Source organism: Haematobia irritans, chromosome 3, assembly GCF_050003625.1.
Source record: "Haematobia irritans isolate KBUSLIRL chromosome 3, ASM5000362v1, whole genome shotgun sequence".
Classification (NCBI taxonomy): domain Eukaryota; kingdom Metazoa; phylum Arthropoda; class Insecta; order Diptera; family Muscidae; genus Haematobia; species Haematobia irritans.
The window spans coordinates 115,147,819-115,169,631 of NC_134399.1; the positions used below are offsets into that span (position 1 = coordinate 115,147,819).

Below are 21,813 nucleotides of genomic sequence, written 5' to 3' on the forward strand. Positions count from 1 at the left end.
ATAAAGTTTTGACACAATTTTCTATAAAAATAAAATTCTTGAAAAAATTTTCACAAAATTTTCTATAGAAATAAAATGTTGACATTTTCAAAAAAAAATTCTATAGAAGTAAAATTTAAAAAATTCTATAACTGAAATTTAAAATTTTGTAGATTTGTGGTAAAAGTTTCCTCAAATGTAGGGAGAATATTTTGTGCACTAGTGGCAACCGCGATTTCAACTCAATGTGCATCAATGGGATAAAATCCTTTGTACACTGAAAAAATATTGTCGTCAAGCCAAAGATTTGAATATTACGTACGAGTGTGAATTTTGAAATCTATGTTATATAATTTATGGGGTCTTAAAACAATATTTCGTATGGTGGGGGGTATAAAAAGCTTCAAATCTTTGGTCTAAAGTTTGTTTGGAATTAAGAAAACATTGTTTTACTTTGAAGTACCCGCCATAATTCGGATTTTTAAACTGGCAGTTGTTTCTACGTGTATAGCTTTATTAAAATACCACGAAAAAGAATGAACATTCGATAAATGAGATCTGTATCTGTAATATTAATTTTATTTATCTTAGATTTAAAATCAGCAAGGTTGCTAAAACATGTCTTCATTTTAGAAAAGTCTCATCGGTTCGGAATCAATACCTTAAATCCTTAAGGGAAAGTCAAAATATTTGGATCCAAGTAAACGTTTTTTTGAGTGTAGAGTCAAGTACGCAAAATTTAAAATAAAATTGTGTTTTAAAAGTACGCTTAGTTCAATTCACGGATTCTTTAGCTTGAAATCTATACCAAAATCATTAGTGTTTTTAAACCCTGCGCCACACTGTGGAACAGGGTATTATAAGTTAGTGCATATGTTTGTAACACCCAGAAGGAGACGAGATAGGCACATGGTGTCTTTGGCAATAATGCTCAGGGTGGGTCCCTGAGTCGATATAATCATGTCCGTCTGTCCGTCTGTCCGTCCGTCCGTCTGTCTGTGAACACATTTTTGTGATCAAAGTCTAGGTCGCAATTTAAGTCCAATCGCCTTCAAATTTGGCACATGTTCCTAATTTGGGTCAGAATAGAACCCTATTGATTTTGGAAGAAATCGGTTCAGATTTAGATATAGCTCCCATATATAGTTTTCTCCCGATATGCACTAATACGGACCCAGCAGCCAGAGTTTTATACCGATTTACTTGAAATTTTGTACAAACATAACACTTAGTAGTATAGTCAAGTGTGCCAAATTTGATTGAAATCGGTTCAGATTTAGATATAGCTCCCATATATATCTTTCGTCCGATATGGACTAATATTGTCCTAAAAGCCAGAGTTTTGGCCCAATGTGGTTGAAATTTTTCACAGGGAGTAGATTTAGCATTGTAGCTATGCGTGCCAAATTTGGTTGAAATCGATTCAGATTTAGATATAGCTCCCATATATATCTTTCGCCCGATATGCACTTATATGGACCCAGAAGCCAGAGTTTTATCCCGATTAGCTTGAAATTTTGCACAAGGAGTACAATTCGTAGTATAGTCATGTGTGCCAAATTTGATTGAAATCGGTTCAGATTTAGGTATAGCTTCCATATATATTTTTCGCCCGATATGGATTTATATGGACTTATATGGCCCCAGAAGCCAGAGTTTTGGCCCAATTTGGTTGAAATTTTGCACTAGGTGTACAATTGGTAATATAGTCATGTGTGCCTAATTTGATTGAAATCGGTTTAGATTTAGATATAGCTCCCATATATATGTTTTTCTGATTTCGACAAAAATGGTCAAAATGCCAACATTTTCCTTGTTAAATCGCCACTGCTTAGTCGAAAAGTTGTAAAAATGACTCTAGTTTTCCTAAACTTCTAATACATATATATCGAGCGATAAATCATAAATAAACTTTTGCGAAGTTTCCTTAAAATTGCTTCAGATTTAAATGTTTCCCATATTTTTTTTACTAAAATTTTGTTCCACCCTAGTGCATTAGCCAACTTAAATTTTGAGTCTATAGATTTTGTAAAAGTCTATCAAATTCTGTCCAAATCGAGTGATATTTAAAGGTATGTATTTGGGACAAACCTTTATATATAGCCCCCAACACATTTGACGGATGCGATATGGTATCGAAAATGTAGATCTACAAAGTGGTGCAGGGTATAAGATAGTCGGCCCCGCCCGACTTTAGACTTTCCTTACTTGTTTTTTTTTTTCAGTGTGGCCATATCAAATGTTATTTCCTCAGAAATTTTTGTTTGTTTCAATTTTCGGAATACAAAAATCGACATAACATTTAAAGGCATTTAAACTTTTCTGCTGACATCCTTTAACAACAAAAAACCTTGCCATGCTTCATCCGTTTCTTTCATGCATATCCTTTTTGAGCTCTCAAGGAATAATTGTTCACATATTTGAATAAATTACAAACGACTCGATAGTATTTTCACAATTGCCTTTCTTTTTTGTTTGTTTTCTAGTTGTGTTGTCTTAGCTTCTATGGCATCAGAATGACTTAGGATTTGCTACTAAAAGCCTCTGTTGTTGGTAGTAGCAACATTCTTTGCATTTCATCTGGATATAAATCATGTGTTGCAGCTGCAATCTTTTGTTGTTGCTCAAAAAACACAACAATTTGTTTGCCAGCAATAGATATGGAGCTGTTCTTTCCATGATTTTCTTTTGTATATTCCATGGATTGTTTGGTGTATGTGTGTTGGCTTTTTTGCTACTGCGAAGACATTAAAATCTCCGCAAACTAGAAATCAGTTCAAGTTTAAAACAGTTAAAGAGTCTACAGTCATTTTTTTTTTTGTGTTTTTCATTTGCTGCCTTGTTTCACAACTCTACTTTGCAATTTTATCCATGCCAGGGCGACTGCAGGAATCAGCAAAGTCAAGTTTTTGTTGTCTTCTTTGTTTCTTGTTCATTTTCTAGTGCGGTATACTATCATTGTGTGTGTGCTCTACTCCAGAGTCAAGTGATTAAAGTCATGGTAAAACTAAAACGGGAAAATCCAGTGGAAATAGTAAAAGTCGTTATGTTTTTCATTCGGTCAGAGATTTAAATTCAAGTCAACTGGCTTTAAAAATACTTTGTTTTAAGTGAAATTTTTCTTGAATGTGTCAACTGCATATGGTCGGTTTATTAAGTACAACTGTATATACGACTTTTACGATTTACGAGCTAATGCGATTTGTACACTTAATATTGGAATCCTTCATCTTTGAGCCCTATATATCAAGGAAAATGCCAACAATACATATCACAATAAATGTGATAACTATGTATTGTTTTGGGAAATAAATTGAATGCCTTCCCCAAAGAAAAACAGGGATATAAAATGTTTCTTAGTCCGACTGATGTAGAAAGATGTTCTGTTGATAAAAACTCGCTATTTCTCCATGATGATTTTTTTTTTTCACAATATAAATAAAATTTAAAGAAAATTAAAAACAACCAAGCAAACAAAGCGGGAAAATCTTTTTTTACATACAGCGCACATTACAAAAAAATTTATAATTTGAATTCATCGAAGTTGCTTTTGATTTTTAATACCCTGCGCCACATTGTGGAACATGGTATTATAAGTTAGTGCATATGTTTGCAACACCCAGAAGGAGACGAGATAGACACATGGTGTCTTTGGCAAAAATGCTCAGGATGGGCTCCTGAGTCGATATAACCATGTCCGTCTGTCACTCTGTCCGTGAACACATTTTTGTAATCAAAGTCTAGATCGCAGTTTTAGTCCAATCGACCTCAAATTTGGCACAAGTATGTCTTTTGGCTCAGAATAGAACCCTATTGATTTTGGAAGAAATCGGTTCAGATTTAAATATAGCTCCCATATATATTTCGCCCGATATGGACTTATATGGCCCCAGAAGCCAGAGTTTTACCCTAATTTGCTTAAAAGAAGAACAATTTGTACTATAGTCAAGTTTGCCAAATTTTATTGAAATTGGTTCAGATTTAGATATGTTAGGTTAGGTTAGGTAGGTGGCAGCCCGATGTATCAGGCACACTTAGACTATTCAGTCCATTGTGATACCACATTGGTGAACTTCTCTCTTATCACTGAGTGCTTCCCAATTCCAAGTTAAGCTCAATGACAAGGGACCTCCTTTTTATAGCCGAGTCCGAACGGCGTTCCACATTCCAGTGAAACCACTTAGAGAAGATTTGAAACCCTCAGAAATGTCACCAGCATTACTGAGGTGGGATAATCTACCGCTGAAAAACTTTTTGGTGTTCGGTCGAAGCAGGAATGGAACCCACGACCTTGTGTATGCAAGGCGGACATGCTAACCATTGCACCGCGGTGGATATAGGTTAGGTTAGGTTAGGTTATGTGGCCGCCCGATGTATCAGGCTTACTTAGACTATTCAGTCCATTGTGATACCACAGTGGTGAACTTCTCTCTTATCACTGAGTGCTGCCCGATTCCATGTTAAGCTCAATGACAAGGGACCTCCTTTTTCATTGAGCTTAACATGGAATCGGGCATAGCTCTCATATATATCGTTCGCCCGATTTACACTCATATGACCACAGTGGTCAGTCTTTTACTCCGATTTAATTGAAATTTGCACAGGGAGTAGAATTAGCATTGTAGCTATGCGTGCCAAATTGGGTTGAAATCAGTTCAGATTTCGATATAGCTCCCATATATAGCTTTCGCCCGATTTACACTCATTTGCCCACAGAGGCCAATTTTTTGCTCCTATTTAGTTGAAATTTTGCATAGGGAGTAGAATTAGCATTGTAGCTATGCGTGCCAAATTTGGATGAAATCGGTTCAGATTTAAATATAGCTCCGATATATATGTTTTTCTGTTTTCGACAAAAATGGTCAAAATACCAACATTTTCCTTGTAATATAATACGTATGGACTTACTTACAATTTAGAAGACGGTGTCAGGAGGTTTTAAGATACCTTGCCATGGGCAAGCGTTACCGCAACCCAAGTAATTGGATTGTGGATGGCATTGTTTAGAAGAATTTTCTACGCAATCCGTGGTGGAGGGTACATAAGCTTTGGCCTGGCCGAACTTACGGCCGTATATACTTGTTTTGTTTTTTTTTTTTTGACTTACTCCTCGCACGTCTCAATTTATTTTGAAGAAACAATGATTCCGATGTAGGTAAACAAAACATACGTCCACATATACATAAAATGCTGCTCTCAAGTCAAAAACACGCACCCTCACAAAAAATCGCTTCTGTAACATATACTCCCAAACATATTTTGCTTCAAGCATATACATTTTTGGGTATTGCCCAAACATTTATTTGTTTGATCTCTTCCAATATATAATATGTTTGAAAGCATATTGGTCTAAACAATATATGTTTGGGTAGTCTAAGTTCCAATCATTTTGTATTTTTGCATCCAAATTCAATAATGTTGTCTTCCAAAAAACAATATGTTATTATGTGAACATATAATATGTTTGGTAGCATTTTGCACCCAAAAATATTATATGCTTAAAAAAATTTCTCCCAAACAATATTGTGCTCAAAATTTTATTTATTTATATATAAATATATTTACAATCATAATGAATTATGAAAATAAACAGGTAATATAGGTGCTAACAACATAGGTTTTCGATCTGAATGCTCAAAATGTTATTTCTGCCTAATTGTATATTCCTCCACATCTTTCTCACTTCCACGAGATTTTTTAGTTCTTAGCACCTTTTTCTGTAATGCAAACATTGTAGAAGAAATTGTTATATTTTATAATTTTTTTTTTTAATTTTACTTTTTGCCGGACGGGGATTAGAACAGCGGACCACACAGTTTGTAAGGATCAAAGAAGTAGCTGATCAATTGCCCAAGGAAAAATAAAATGTTAATTTTGTAATAACAAGCCACAACCACCAACTTAATTCAATATCGCTCCCTGTTAAATAGCGCTCCAAGCTACTAAGCACATATATGTTTATAGGCTATTTCTAAATTAATATATGTTTGCATCCAAGCATATTATATTTACAAACATTTTATGTCCCAAACATAATATGTTCTAACATATTAACATATATGTCCCAAACATGTTATGCTAGTTTATGAACATTATATGCTTGCACTCAAAAATATTGTGTTTAAAAATTTGTGTTCCAAACATATAATGTTTATAGCCAAACATATGAAAAACAGTCTTTTTCAACCGTGCGTGCTCATTTTCTTTAAATTACTATTCTCTTTAATATTCAAATTGAATAATGTTTAGACTTAAGCATATCAAATTTTTGGCGAATCCTCATAGACAAATCGAATGCACTCATACAAGCACAGTTATCAGCAACAACATACAAGCAGTTTCACATCAACCACTTAATTATGTCGATGTGATATGTTGATATCTTTCGTCAACTCTCTCTCTCGATTTTCTTTAGAAATAAAATTTTGAAAAGATTTTCTTTAGAAATATAATTTGGACAAGATTTTCTATAGAAATCAAATTTTGACAAAATTTGCTATAGAAGTAAAATTTTGACAAAATTTTTTATAGAAATAAAATTTTGACAAAACTTTCTATGGAAATAAAATTTTGACAAATTTTTCAATAGAAATAAAATTTTGACAAAATTTTTCATAGAAATAAAATTTTGAAAAATTTTCCATAGAAATAAAATATTGACAAAATTTTCTATAGAAATAAAATTTTGACAAAATTTTCTACAGAAGTAAATTTTTGAAAAATTTTCTACAGAAATAAAATTTTGACAAAATTTTCTATAGAAATAAAATTTTGACAAACTTTTTTATAGAAATAAAATTTAGAGATAAATTTCTTAAGAAATACAATTTTGACAAAATTTTTGAAGTAAATTTTTGACAAATTTTTCTGAGAAACTAAACTTTTGGCAAAATTTTCTATAGAAATACAATTTGGACCAAAATTTTCTATAGAAATAGAGTTTTGACAAAATTTTCTATAGAAATAACATTTTGAAAAATTTTTCTATAGAAATAAAATGTTGACAAAATTTTTTATAGAAATAAAATTTTGACAACATTTTCCATAAAAATAAAATTTTGACAACATTTTCTATAGAAATAAAATTTTGACAACTTTTTCTATAGAAATAAAATGTTGACAAAATTTTCTACAGAAATAAAATTTTGACAAAAATGTCTATAGAAATAAAATTTTGACAAAAAAAAAGTAATGAAAATGTCGTTTTTCTATAGAAATAAAATTTTTACAAAATTTTCTATAGGAATAAAATTTTGACAAAAAATTCTATAGAAATACAATTTACCTTCTGTTTTCTTTTTGTAAATTCAAGATCGAGGTCAGCAACAGAAATGATCATTTCTGTTGCTGGTAACAGGACGAGAGGACGACATTGGTTTTAATTTTATGTATTTAATTTATTTCCGTCGATGATTTCCGAAGGAGATCGAAATATCGAAGTGTAAAAATAAAACAGAAAATAAAACTCTGACCTCGAGCTTGAATTTACAAAAAGAAAACAGAAGGTAATAAACAAAAAGGTCAAAAAACAAAAAGGTCAAAAAACAAAAAGGTCACAAAACAAAAACAAAAAACGTATATAAAATACAATTTTGAGAAAATTTTCTATAAAAATAAAATTTTTACAAAATTTTCTAAGAAACACAATTTTCACAAAATTTTCTATAGAAATAAAATTTTGATAGATTATTTTTGGCTCAATTAGCAAACATGATTATGAACCGATATGGACCACTTTTTGTGTGATTGGGGATCGGCTATATATAACTATAGACCGATATGGACCAATTATGGCATGGTTGTTAGCGGCCATGTACTAGCTACATTGCGCTAGTATGTAGTGACTTACAACCGAATCGAATGAATTTTGCTCCCCCACAATGCTCCGGATGTCAAATCTGGGGATCGGTTTATATGGGGGCTATATATAATTAAGAGCCGATATGGAACAATTTTTGCATGGTTGTTAGATACCATATACATACACCTCGTACCAAATTTCAGGCGGATCGGATGAAATTTGCTTCTCTATGAGGCTTCGCAAACCAAATCTGGGGGTCGGTTTATATGGAGGCTATACGTAAAAGTGGTCCGTCATGGCCCATTTGCAATAGCATAAGACCTACAGCAATAAGTTATCGTGATTTCAACAGACAGACGGACGGACGTAGCTAGATAGACTCCGAATTTCACCACGACCCAGAATGTATGTATTTTGATGGGTCTTAGAACAATATGTCGATGTATTACAAACGGAATGACAAATTTAATATATCCCCCCATCATATATTGGAGGGTATAAAAATAAATAAATTACATTTAGCTATTTTTTCTTGGCTAGTTGAGCACTTTTTACCTCTATTTGCTTATCATGTACACTGAAAAAAATATTGTCGTGAAGTCAAAGATTTCATGTCTTTAAAATACGAATGCAAATTTTGCTTAGAATAATATAGAAGACGCATGGCTCTAATATAAAGTGTTTTTCCTTGTCCAAAAGTCGATAAACTTTTCAATGAAGTCGTATTGTCCTTATAATTAAGTGATTTCACTTAAAAATGGGTATCATAACATAAAGAAAAAATGTTTGGGCTATAGGTGAATATTAAGTTCGAGTTTAGCTGCTAAAATCGCTAAAGTGAAAACTAAATCAGTAAGAAAAATGCATGAAATTATACATATTTGTTGCAAATTTTATTATAACTTGATGGGGAAGAGCCCAAAGCAAATTTTCAAAAAGTTTGTATTACATAAAATGGATTATTAAAAAAAAGTAATCGTGAAAAATGACGTTTTTAGCGGCTAAACTCGAACTTAATACCCACCTTAAGGTCAAACTGACTTTGATAATTCAGAAAAATTCTTTAAATTTAATGAAATTGTTTTTGAATTTGTTGTCCTTTTGCATCTTGACTACAAAGCAAAAAATCCTTCAAAAATAGGACATGTTTTTAAACACTTTATTTTAAAGACATTTTTTACTTGAAACATAGCATAATTTCTACTGGAAGTCGAGTCTTAATTTGGAAAATAAAGTTGACGTTAACTCGCTTTTAAAGGACTTCGATACCATATGAAGAAAAACAGCTGAAAAAGCGAAAAATTAAAATTTGCTTCCTAGAAGCAAGTACACAAAACCCAAATTTAAAAGAGAATTGTGTCTCAAAAGTATCCTTACTTGTATTCTCCGCTTCTTTGGCTCGGAATCAATACCAAAATTTTTAAAGTAAAGACAAAATCTTTGGAATCGGGCATGCTTTTTGTTCAGTGTAAATACAGATTTTCAGATATTTATTAGGCTCTTTGAAAGGAAATATTAACCGATTATATAGATCACAGACACATTTTCTTCCTAAAACATTTCTCCCACGGCTTGAATGGTCAGTTCATGGATTTGAACATGAGGAGGAGTTTGCAAACAAAATAGAACACCATTTGCTATATCTTCAGCTTCTAGGATGGGAATTCCAGATGGGATAGCCATAGAAGCACCTCCAGCGATTTCTGTACGGACACCACCAGGACTTAGGCTCTGAAAGTGAATAGACCAAACATTCAACATATACCAAATGCAAATACAAGTCTATCATCACTTACGGTGACCTTAATTTTTGTTTTTTCATTAGCAAACTCTTGTCGCAAAATTTCAGTCATAGCTGTAACGGCATGTTTCGAAGGCGGATAGATATTCAAACTAATACCCGGAATGTTGGGAATTTTATGTCCTGCAACACTGTTAATAATAATCACATGACCATTAGCACCACGTTGACGCATAGAACGGAAAGCCTCACGGGTACACCAGGCAACACCTAGGACATTTGTATTAATGGTTGAGAGTAAATCTTCGGAATTATTTTCTGTCAATATTGTGGTCATTTTCACAACACCAGCATTATTGATAAGAACATCGAGACCACCGAATTTCTCTTCAATCCAAGCGAAGGTTTCTTTAACACTCTGCTCATCGCTTACATCACATTTAAAGCCATGGAAGTTGTGTTGCTTATCTTGTGGGATTGTCTTGGACATGGTGGTATTCATTTTAACCAAACGTCTAGCTAATCCCACAACAATCATTCCATTTTCGATCAATACTTTACAGACAGCAGCACCAATACCCGAACTAGCTCCCGTAACCACGGCCACTTTATTTTGCCAACGTTCCATAGCTTTTTTGCGATTCTTTTGAAATACAAATGTCGATTGGATGTCTTATAGTCGCAAACTATTCCAAATTATGTTTGATTTAGTTTATCAATATTGCCAAAGTTATCTTATCGTCAAGGGTTTTCGTCACTTTCCATATGCTAGGGAACATTAATCGATCGCTGTAGATTGGGAAATTTGAGATTGGTAATAATAACATACTGGGAATGAATCGAAATTCCAAATCACTGTGAAATGCATGCTTTATCTCTAACAACAACAGTTCTATCATTAATCTGAGATATTGATCCATATCCCATGGTTTAACAATGATAAACACTACATTTGATTACAAAACGAATACATAGTGATATGACTAAATTAGATCACGGGTATTATACCTACAAATATACACTGAAAAACAAGTAAGGAAAGTCTAAAGTCGGTCGGGGCCGACTATATTATACCCTGCACCACTTTGTAGATCTAAATTTTCGATACCATATCACATCCGTCAAATGTGTTGAGGGCTATATATAAAGGTTTGTCCCAAATACATACGTTTAAAGATCACTCGATCTGGACAGAATTTGATAGACTTCTACAAAATCTATAGAATTTAAGTCGGCTAATGCACTAGGGTGGAACACAATGTTAGTAAAAAATAAGTAAGGAAAGTCTAAAGTCGGCCGGGGCCGACTATATTATACCCTCTACCACTTTGTAGATCTAAATTTTCAATACCATATCACATCCGTCAAATTCATACATTTAAATACCACTCGATCTGGACAGAATTTGATAGACTTCTACAAAATCTATAGACTCAAATTTTAAGTCGGCTAATGCTCTAGGGTGAAACACAATGTTAGTAAAAAACAAGTAAGGAAAGTCTAAAGTCGGGCGGGGCCGACTATATTATACCCTGTACCACTTTGTAGATCTAAATTTTCGATACCATATCACATCCGTCAAATATGTTGGGGGCTATATATAAAGGTTTGTCCCAAATACATACATTTAAATATCACTCGATCTGGACAGAATTTGATAGACTTCTACAAAATCTATAGACTCAAAATTTAAATCGGCTAATGCACTAGGGTGGAACAAAATTTTAGTAAAAAATATAGGAAACGTTAAAATCTGAAGCAATTTTAAGGAAACTTCGAAAAAGTTTATTTATGATTTATCGCTCGATATACATGTATTAGAAGTTTAGGAAAATTAGAGTCATTTTTACAACTTTTCGACTAAGCAGTGGCGATTTTACAAGGAAAATGTTGGTATTTTGACCATTTTTGTCGAAATTAGAAAAACATATATATGGGAGCTATATCTAAATCTGAACCGATTTTAACCAAATTTGGCACGCGTAGCTACAATGCTAATTCTACTCCCTGTGCAAAATTTCAACTAAATCGGAGTTAAAAATTGGCCTCTGTGGTCATATGAGTGTAAATCGGGCGAAAGATATATATGGGGGCTATATCTAAATCTGAACCGATTTCAACCAAATTTGGCACGCATAGCAACAATGCTTATTCTACTCTCTGTACAAAATTTCAACTAAATCGGAGTTAAAAATTGGCCTCTGTGATCATATGGGTGTAAATCGGGCGAAAGCTATATATGGGAGCTATATATAAATCTAAACCGATTTCAACCAAATTTGGCACGCATAGCAATAATGCTAATTCTACTCCCTGTGCAAAATTTCAACTAAATCGGAGTTAAAAATTGGCCTCTGTGGTCATATGAGTGTAAATCGGGCGAAAGCTATATATGGGAGATATATCTAAATCTGAACCGATTTCAACCAAATTTGGCAGGCATAGCTACAATGCTAATTCTACTCCCTGTGCAAAATTTCAACTAAATCGGAGCAAAAAATTGGCCTCTATGGTCAAATGAGTGTAAATCGCCCGAAAGCTATATATGGGAGCTATATCTAAATCTGAACCGATTTCAACCAAATTTGGCACGCATAGCTACAATACTAATTCTACTCCCTGTCCAAAATATCAACTCAATCGGAGCAAAAAATTGGCCTCTGTAGTCATATGAGTGTAAATCGGGCAAAAGATATATATGGGAGCTATATCTAAATCTGAACCGATTTCAATAAAATTTGGCACACTTGACTACACTACTAATTGTACTCCTATTGCAAAATTTCAACCAAATTGGAGTAAAACTCTGGCTTCTGTGGTCATATGAGTGTAAATCGGGCGAAAGATATATATGGGAGCTACATCTAAATCTGAACCGATTTCAACCAAATTTGGCACGCTTGGCTACAATGCTAATTCTACTCCCTGTGAAAAATTTCAATTAAATCGGGGTAAAACATTGGCCACTGTGGTCATATGAGTGTAAATCGGTCGAACGATATATATGGGAGCTATATCTAAATCTGAACCGATTTTAATAAAATTTCGCGCACTTGACTACACTACTAATTGTACTCCTAGTGCAAAATTTCAACCAAATTGGGGTAAAACTCTGGCTTCTGGGACCGTATTAGTCCATATCGGGCGAAAGATATATATGGGAGCTATATCTAAATCTGAACCGATTTCAATAAAATTTGGCACATTTGACTATAGTACTAATTGTTCTTCTTGTGCAAAATTTTAAGTAAATTTGGTTAAAACTCTGGCTTCTGGGGCCATATAAGTCCATATCGGGCGAAATATATATATGGGAGCTATATCTAAATCTGAACCGATTTCTTCCAAAATCAATAGGGTGCTAGTCTGAGCCAAAACACATACTTGTGCGAAATTTGAAGTCGATTGGACTAAAACTGCGACCTAGACTTTGATTACAAAAATGTGTGCACGGACAGACGGACATGGCTATATCGACTCAGGAGCCCACACTGAGCATTTTTGCCAAAGACACCATGTGTCTATCTCGTCTCCTTCTGGGAGTTGCAAACATATGCACTAACTTATAATACCCTGTTCCACAGTGTGGCGCATGGTATAAAAAGTCGTGCAAAGGGGTGGTCCCCCTCCACGACCAAATATCGAAAAATAATGTAGCGGATTTTTGTCTAGATGCCAACCCCAACATACAATGAAAATTTCAAGCAAATCGCATAATTTTGTTCCACTTTTCAAAAAGTAGGGCAAGGGGGAGGTCCCCCTCCTCGTCCACATATGAAATCATCAGGTACCCCTTATTAATTCCATAACCTCACCGCATAATCTCTGTAAATCTCAGATAATTTCGAGAATTTTAGTTTTTTCACTGTACTTTAAAAAAACTCGAACAAAGGGGTGGTCCCCTTTGGCCACCAAATATAGAAATATAAATTAGCGGATCATTGTCTAGATGCCAACCCCAACATACAATGAAAATTTCAAGCAAATCGCATAATTTTGTTCCAAAAAGTAGGGCAAGGGGGAGGTCCCCCTCCCCGTCCACATATTAAATCATCAGGTACCCCATATTAATTCCATAACCTCACCGCATATTCTCTGTAAATCTCAGATAATTTAGAGAATTTTAGTTTTTTCACTGTACTTTAAAAAAAGTCGTACAAAGGGGAGGTCCCCCTCCGCCACCAAATATCGAAATATAAATTAGCGGATCGTTGTCTAGATGCCAACCCCAACCTTCAATGAAAATTTCAAGCAAATCGGTCAACTTTGGTCCAATTTTCAAAAAGTCCGACAAAGGGGAGGTCCCCCTCTGCGACCAGGTGTCAAATAATGAGGTACCCTATTTTCACCACATGAACGCCCCCTAAGATCTCTGAAAGTTTCAAGTAAATCGGTTCAGCCGTTTCGGAGCCAACTCGGAACATACAAACAAACAAATAAACAAACATAGATTGAATTTTATATAAAGGGTGATTTGTTAAGAGCTTGATAACTTAAAAAAAAAAAAAAAAACGCATAAAATTTGCAAAATCTCATCGGTTCTTTATTTGAAACGTTAGATTGGTCCATGACATTTACTTTTTGAAGATAATTTCATTTAAATGTTGACCGCGGCTGCGTCTTAGGTGGTCCATTCGGAAAGTCCAATTTTGGGCAACTTTTTCGAGCATTTCGGCCGGAATAGCCCGAATTTCTTCGGAAATGTTGTCTTCCAAAGCTGGAATAGTTGCTGGCTTATTTCTGTAGACTTTAGACTTGACGTAGCCCCACAAAAAATAGTCTAAAGGCGTCAAATCGCATGATCTTGGTGGCCAACTTACCGGTCCATTTCTTGAGATGAATTGTTCTCCGAAGTTTTCCCTCAAAATGGCCATAGAATCGCGAGCTGTGTGGCATGTAGCGCCATCTTGTTGAAACCACATGTCAACCAAGTTCAGTTCTTCCATTTTTGGCAACAAAAAGTTTGTTAGCATCGAACGATAGCGATCGCCATTCACCGTAACGTTGCGTCCAACAGCATCTTTGAAAAAATACGGTCCAATGATTCCACCAGCGTACAAACCACACCAAACAGTGCATTTTTCGGGATGCATGGGCAGTTCTTGAACGGCTTCTGGTTGCTCTTCACTCCAAATGCGGCAATTTTGCTTATTTACGTAGCCATTCAACCAGAAATGAGCCTCATCGCTGAACAAAATTTGTCGATAAAAAAGCGGATTTTCTGCCACTGATTTTGGTAATAAAATTCAATGATTTGCAAGCGTTGCTCGTTAGTAAGTCTATTCATGATGAAATGTCAAAGCATACTGAGCATCTTTCTCTTTGACACCATGTCTGAAATCCCACGTGATCTGTCAAATACTAATGCATGAAAATCCTAACCTCAAAAGAATCACCCTTTACAACATATAGATTAATTTATAATTTTTTTTAGCCGCTACAAAGATTGTCGTTTCATGCATACGCATAGATAAAGCGATGGTCGCGTGCTAAGAATTTTTGCTGAATCATATGACGTATTAGCAATTATATATACTTTTTTTTGGTAGACATTTTAAGAAGATCATAAACTTGAAGAACATAGCAAAGCTAATTAATTACTTCTAAGCAAGACGTTTCAAACAACAACGTCTAATAGCTGCTATTGAATAATATGGTTTTCGAAAACTGTATCCTATACAATCCAGAAAAAAAGTGCTACCTACAAATAGGTGTTTGGGAAATAGTTTTTATTCTCGAAATTATATGAAATGAAGTGTACATGGGTGAGGGTGCGTTAGAGTGAATATAAATGTAAAAATACTTCATCGACGATAATAAGTGTGCCTAAATAATTTCAGATTTCAGGCTGTTTAAGATGGCGATCTTGATTAAAATTATAAGCCGGATAATTTGAGCTATTTTCTGGTGGAGGGTAACAAAATTCAAAAACAATTTTTGTGAGCCTCTGAAAAGTTTGTATTTTTGTATTATGTCGATTAACGTTAATCATTCACATTTAGGGGAATAGCACACATTTGTGTATGAACCATAGACTTGGTTAAGCTAGATCATCAGTGAAGTAATAAAACATAGGGGTTTTTGTTGCCATTGCTACTGTTGATAACATATTCTGGCATACAATTGAATGTCGTATCACTATGTGTACATTAAGCGAAAAATACATGGTCACAATACGCAAATTTAATGCTTATTAAGATCAATTCACTATTTTCTTGAAGATTTTTTTTATACCCTCCACCATAGGATGGGGGGTACATTAACTTTGTCATTCCGTATGTAACACATCGAAATATTGCTCTAAGACCCCATAAAGTATATATATTCTGGGTCGTGGTGAAATTCTGAGTCGACCTGAGCATGTCCGTCCGTCCGTCCGTCTGTTGAAATCACGCTAACTTCCGAACGAAACAAGCTATCTACTTGAAACTTGGCACAAGTAGTTGTTATTGATGTAGGTCGGATGGTATTGCAAATGGGCCATATCGGTCCACTTTTACGTATAGCCCCCATATAAACGGACCCCCAAATTTGGCTTGCGAGACCTCTAAGAGAAACAAATTTCATCCGATCGGGCTGAAATTTGGTACATAATGTTAGTATATGGTCTCTAACAACCATGCAAAAATTGGTCCACATCTGTCCATAATTATAAAGGGTGATTCTTTTGAGGTTAGGATTTTCATGCATTAGTATTTGACAGATCACGTGGGATTTCAGACATGGTGTCAAAGAGAAAGATGCTCAGTATGCTTTGACATTTCATCATGAATAGACTTACTAACGAGCAACGCTTGCAAATCATTGAATTTTATTACCAAAATCAGTGGCAGAAAATCCGCTTTTTTATCGACAAATTTTGTTCAGCGATGAGGCTCATTTCTGGTTGAATGGCTACGTAAATAAGCAAAATTGCCGCATTTGGAGTGAAGAGCAACCAGAAGCCGTTCAAGAACTGCCCATGCATCCCGAAAAATGCACTGTTTGGTGTGGTTTGTACGCTGGTGGAATCATTGGACCGTATTTTTTCAAAGATGCTGTTGGACGCAACGTTACGGTGAATGGCGATCGCTATCGTTCGATGCTAACAAACTTTTTGTTGCCAAAAATGGAAGAACTGAACTTGGTTGACATGTGGTTTCAACAAGATGGCGCTACATGCCACACAGCTCGCGATTCTATGGCCATTTTGAGGGAAAACTTCGGAGAACAATTCATCTCAAGAAATGGACCGGTAAGTTGGCCACCAAGATCATGCGATTTGACGCCTTTAGACTATTTTTTGTGGGGCTACGTCAAGTCTAAAGTCTACAGAAATAAGCCAGCAACTATTCCAGCTTTGGAAGACAACATTTCCGAAGAAATTCGGGCTATTCAAGCCGAAATGCTCGAAAAAGTTGCCCAAAATTGGACTTTCCGAATGGACCACCTAAGACGCAGCCGCGGTCAACATTTAAATGAAATTATCTTCAAAAAGTAAATTTCATGGACCAATCTAACGTTTCAAATAAAGAACCGATGAGATTTTGCAAATTTTATGCTTTTTTTTTAAAAAAAAAAGTTATCAAGCTCTTAACAAATCACCCTTTATATAGCACCCATATAAACCGATCCCCCGATTTAGCTTGCGAGGCCTCTAAGAGAAGCAAATTTCATGCGATCCGGCTGAAATTTGGTACATGGTGTTAGTATATGGTCTCTAACAACCATGCCATAGTTGGTCCACATCGGTCCATAATTATATATAGCCCCCGATCACCAGATTTGACCTCCGGAGCCTCTTGGAAGACCAAAATTCATCTGATTCAGATGAAAATAGAATGATCACAATAATGATAGGCATGATGATGATATAGAGGTCAGAGTCATGTATACTTAGACCCCATTTTACAAATACTGAACGAAACTCATCTACTACTTTAGGTAGGGTTTAGTGTGTTGGTTTACAAAACAACAGATCAGATATAACCATGTCCGTCTGTCTAAAATCACGGCATTCTGAAATTTCGCATAGATTAATTGAAACTTCTTAAATCCCAAAAATTATAGCATCAATCACCAATGCCAATTAAAATTTAATTGATACTAAGAATTTTTGTGATTGATTTTTATTTCAATACAAAAAAATTGTTGACCCAATTGAATTGAAAACGTCCCAATTTTTGTCCTACCTGGAGGTCCACGACGAGCTATGCCAAATACGGTGTAATTCGATGTCGATGTTTGGTTTAGCCCCTATATAGACCGCTCTCCCCATTTACTTCTTTGGCGTATAGACACCCCAATTTTTAGTAGATTCGACTGCAATTCAAAATCTAGATGTATTTTATATATATAGAGTATAGTTGTGCTTGCTTTGGTATAGCTCCCATATAGACCGATCTCCCGATTTGACTTCTTCGGCGTATTGACACTCTGATGGACCAATACTCACCACCTCTTATTGTTCCTCAAATACCTCTAGAATCCCACGATCTAGAGGTATTTGAGGAACGATCAGTCTATATAGGGGCTCTACCAAAACATGGACCGATACGGACCATTTTCGACACAAATCTTTATGGTCCTAAGATACGTCTATATTTCTAATTTCAGGCAAATTGGATAAAAACTAAGGATTCTAGAAGCCCAAAAAATAAAGTCGGAAGATCGGTCTATATATATGGACCAATGGGCACCATTTGTGGCACAACTTTTTATTTCAGGCAAATTGGATAAAAACTACGGTTTTTGCCCAAGACCCCAAATCGGAAAATCGGTTTATATGGGGACAATATCAAAACTTGGACCGATATAGCCCATCTTCGAACTTGACCTGCCAGCAAACAAGAAACGAATGCCAAATTTCAGGACGATAGCACCATTATTGAAGGCTGTAGCGTGATTACAACAGACACACAGACGGACATGCTTATATCGTCTTAGAATTTCTCCCTCGATTTCCGACTACTTTATATAGTCGGAAATTGATATTTCGATGTGTTACACACGGAATGACAAACTTATTATACCCCCATCACCATTCTATGGTGGTGGGTATAAAAACAAGTGAGTAAAGTAGAAAGTTGGGCGGGGCCGACTATATCATACCTTAGACCACCCCCAATGAATTAGTAAACAAAACATTTGGGGGTATCATTGTTATAGGTTCGAGAGATGAACCGCATTTCCTTATTTATGAAGATTAAGGAGTACATGTTTATTGCAATTTTATCACAATCTGAACAGAAACGCCTCATATTAGGAGCTATACTTAGTTTTACACCTTCACAGTTAGGTTAGGTATAGTGGCAGTGGCATCAGGCTCATTAGACTATTCAGTCCATTGTGATACCTCAGTTGTGAATTTCTCTCTTACCACTGAGTGCTACCCGATTCTATGTTAAGCTCAATGACAAGGGACCTCCTTTTTAAAGCCGAGTCGGAACGGCATTTCACATTACAGTGAAACCTCTTAGAGAAGCTTTAAAACATTCAGAAATGTGGGATAATCCACCGCTGAAAAACTTTTTTGGTGTTTAGTCGAAACTGGGTTTGAACCCACGACCCTGTGTATGCAAGGCGGGCATGCTAACCATTGCGCCACTGTGGATCCCATCTACAAAGTTAGTAGGCCACTATTAATGAGTTAATTATTAAAAAACAAGTACATACGGCCGTAAGTTCGGCCAGGCTGAAGCTTATGTACCCTCCACCATGGAGTGCGTAGAAACTTCTACTGAAGACTGTCATCCACAATCGCATTACTTGGATTACGGTATCTTAAAACAAGGTATCTTAAAACTTTCTAACACCGTCTTCTAAATTGCAAGGTAGTTCATTCGTCGTATATACTAAACTAAAAAAGGCCGATTAAATACGTACATAATTAAGTTTGGAAAATGTTTGTATAGAAATAAAATTTTGACAACATTCTCTATAGAAATAAAAATTTGACAAAATTTTCAATAGAATTAAAATTTTGATAAAATTGTCTATACAAATAATATTTTGGTAGATTATTTTTGGCTCGAGCGGCAACCATGATTATGAACCGATATGGATTTGTGTGATTTGCTCTTCCAAAAGGCTCCGGAGGTCCAATCTGTGGATCGGTTTATATGGGGGCTATATATAATTATGGACCGAAATGGACTAATTTTTGCATGGTCATTAGATACCATATACTAACATCATGTACCAAATTTCAGCCGGATCGGATGAAATTTGTTTCTTTTAGAGGCTCTGCAAGCCAAATCGGGGGATCGGTTTATATGGGGGCTATATATAAATATGAACCGATGTGAACCAATTTTTGCGTGGTTGTTAGAGATCATATGCTGACACCATTTCAACCGGATCGGATGAAATTTGCTTCTCTTAGAGTCCCCGCAAGCCAATTTTGGGGGGTCCATTTATATGGGGGCTATACGTAAAAGTGGACCTATATGGCCCATTTGCAATACCATCCGACCTACATCAATAACAGCTACTTCAAGTCGATAACTTGTTTCGTTCCGAAGTTAGCGTGATTTCAACAAACAGACGGACGGACATGCTCAGATCGACTCCAAATTTCACCATGACCCAGAATATATATTATGGGGTCTTAGAGCAATATTTCGATGTGTTACAAACGGAATGACAAAGTTAATATACCCCCCATCCCATGGTGGAGGGTATAATAAAAAATTCTTAATTTTAAAAATTCTAAAACAAATATAAACAAGTATATAAGGCCGCAAGTTCGGCCAGGCCGAATCTTATGTACCCACCACCATGGATTGCGTAGAAACTTCTACGAAAGACTATCATCCACAAGCGAATTACTTGGGTTGTGGTATCTTAAAACTTCTTAACATCGTTTTCTAAATTGTGATTTAGTCCATACATGGTATATATTAGACAAAAAAGTTATGTATAGTTAAGTCTACAAATAATTACGAATCGATATGGACTTTTTGTACGTAGAGAGCCAGAATTGAAATATGGGGGTCGCTTATATGGGGGCTATATACAATTATGAACTTGATATGGACCAATTTTTGTGTGATTGGGGATCGATTTATCTGAGGGCCATATATAACTATAGACCGATATGGACCTAGTTAGGCATGGTTGTTAACGACCATATACTAGCACAATGTACCAAATTTCAACTCACTCGGATGAAATTTGCTCCTCCAAGAGGTTCCAAAACCAAATCTCGGGATCGGTTTATATGGGGCTATGTACGATTATGGACTGATATGGACCACTTTTGGCATGGTTGTTAAATATCATATACTACCACCACGTACCAAATTTCAAGCAGATCGGATGAATTTTGCTTCTCCAAAAGGCACCGGAGGTCAAATCTGGGGATCGGTTTATATGGGAGCTATATATAATTATGGACTGATAGGAACCAATTCCTGCATGGTTGGTGGATACCATATACTAACATCACGTACCAAATTCCAACCGGATGGGAAGAATTTTGCTCTTCCAAGGGGCTCTGGAGGTCAAATCTGGGGATCGGTGTATATGGGGCCTATATATAATTATGGACCGATATCGACCAATTTTTGCATGGGAGTTTGAGGCCATATATTAACACCACGTACCAACTGAATCAGATGAATTTTGGTCTTCCAAGAGGTTCCGGAGGTCAAATCTGGTGATCGGTTTATATGGGGGCTATATATAATTATGAACCGATGTGGACCAATTTTTGCATGGTTGTTAGAGACCATATACTAACATCACGTACCAAATTTCAGCCGGATCGGATGAAATTTGCTTCTCTTAGAGGCCTCGCAAGCCAAATCGGGAGATCGGTTTATATGGGGGCTATATATAATTATGGACCGATGTGGACCAATTTTTGCATGGTTGTTAGAGACCATATACTAACACCATGTACCAAATTTCAGCCGGATCGGATGAAATTTGCTTTTCTTAGAGGCCTCGCAAGCCAAATCGGGGGATCGGTTTATGTGGGGGCTATATATAATTATGGACCGATGTCGACCAATTTTTGCATGGTTATTAAAGACCATATACTTACACCATGTACCGAATTTCAGCCGGATCGGATGAAATTTGCTTCTCTTAGAGTCCTCGCAAGCCAAATCGGGGGATCGGTTTATATGGGGGCTGTATATAATTATGGACCGATGTGGACCAATTTTTGCATGGTTGTTAGAGACCATATACTGACACCATGTACCAAATTTCAGCCGGATCGGATGAAATTTGCTTCTCTTAGGGGCTTCGCAAGCCAAATCGGGGGATCGGTTTATATGGGGGCTATATATAATTATGGACCGAT

General features: G+C 35.6%; 2 protein-coding genes across 3 annotated transcripts in view; both read right to left on the minus strand.

The window, feature by feature from the left end:
- The window catches only part of m (zona pellucida domain-containing protein miniature), a 271,195-nt gene that overhangs the window by 42,374 nt on the left and 207,008 nt on the right, over window positions 1-21,813 (minus strand). The gene's annotated exons all lie outside the window — the stretch shown is intronic.
- On the minus strand, window positions 9,220-10,212 carry LOC142230331 (farnesol dehydrogenase-like). Its single transcript, XM_075300968.1, has 2 exons — window positions 9,577-10,212; window positions 9,220-9,511 (listed from the first exon to the last, which is right to left on the minus strand). Exons 1-2 carry the CDS (start codon window positions 10,147-10,149, stop codon window positions 9,332-9,334), a joined length of 753 nt encoding a protein of 250 aa, XP_075157083.1. The 5' UTR covers window positions 10,150-10,212; the 3' UTR covers window positions 9,220-9,331.

Bases quoted from the DNA above. Each gene is read 5' to 3' on its own strand.
- LOC142230331 (XM_075300968.1), bottom strand. From the start codon at position 10,149: ATGGAACGTTGGCAAAATAAAGTGGCCGTGGTTACGGGAGCTAGTTCG. The intron at 9,512-9,576 runs GTAAGTGATGAT...ATTCACTTTCAG, and splicing joins AAACAAAAATTAAGGTCACC to AGCCTAAGTCCTGGTGGTGT.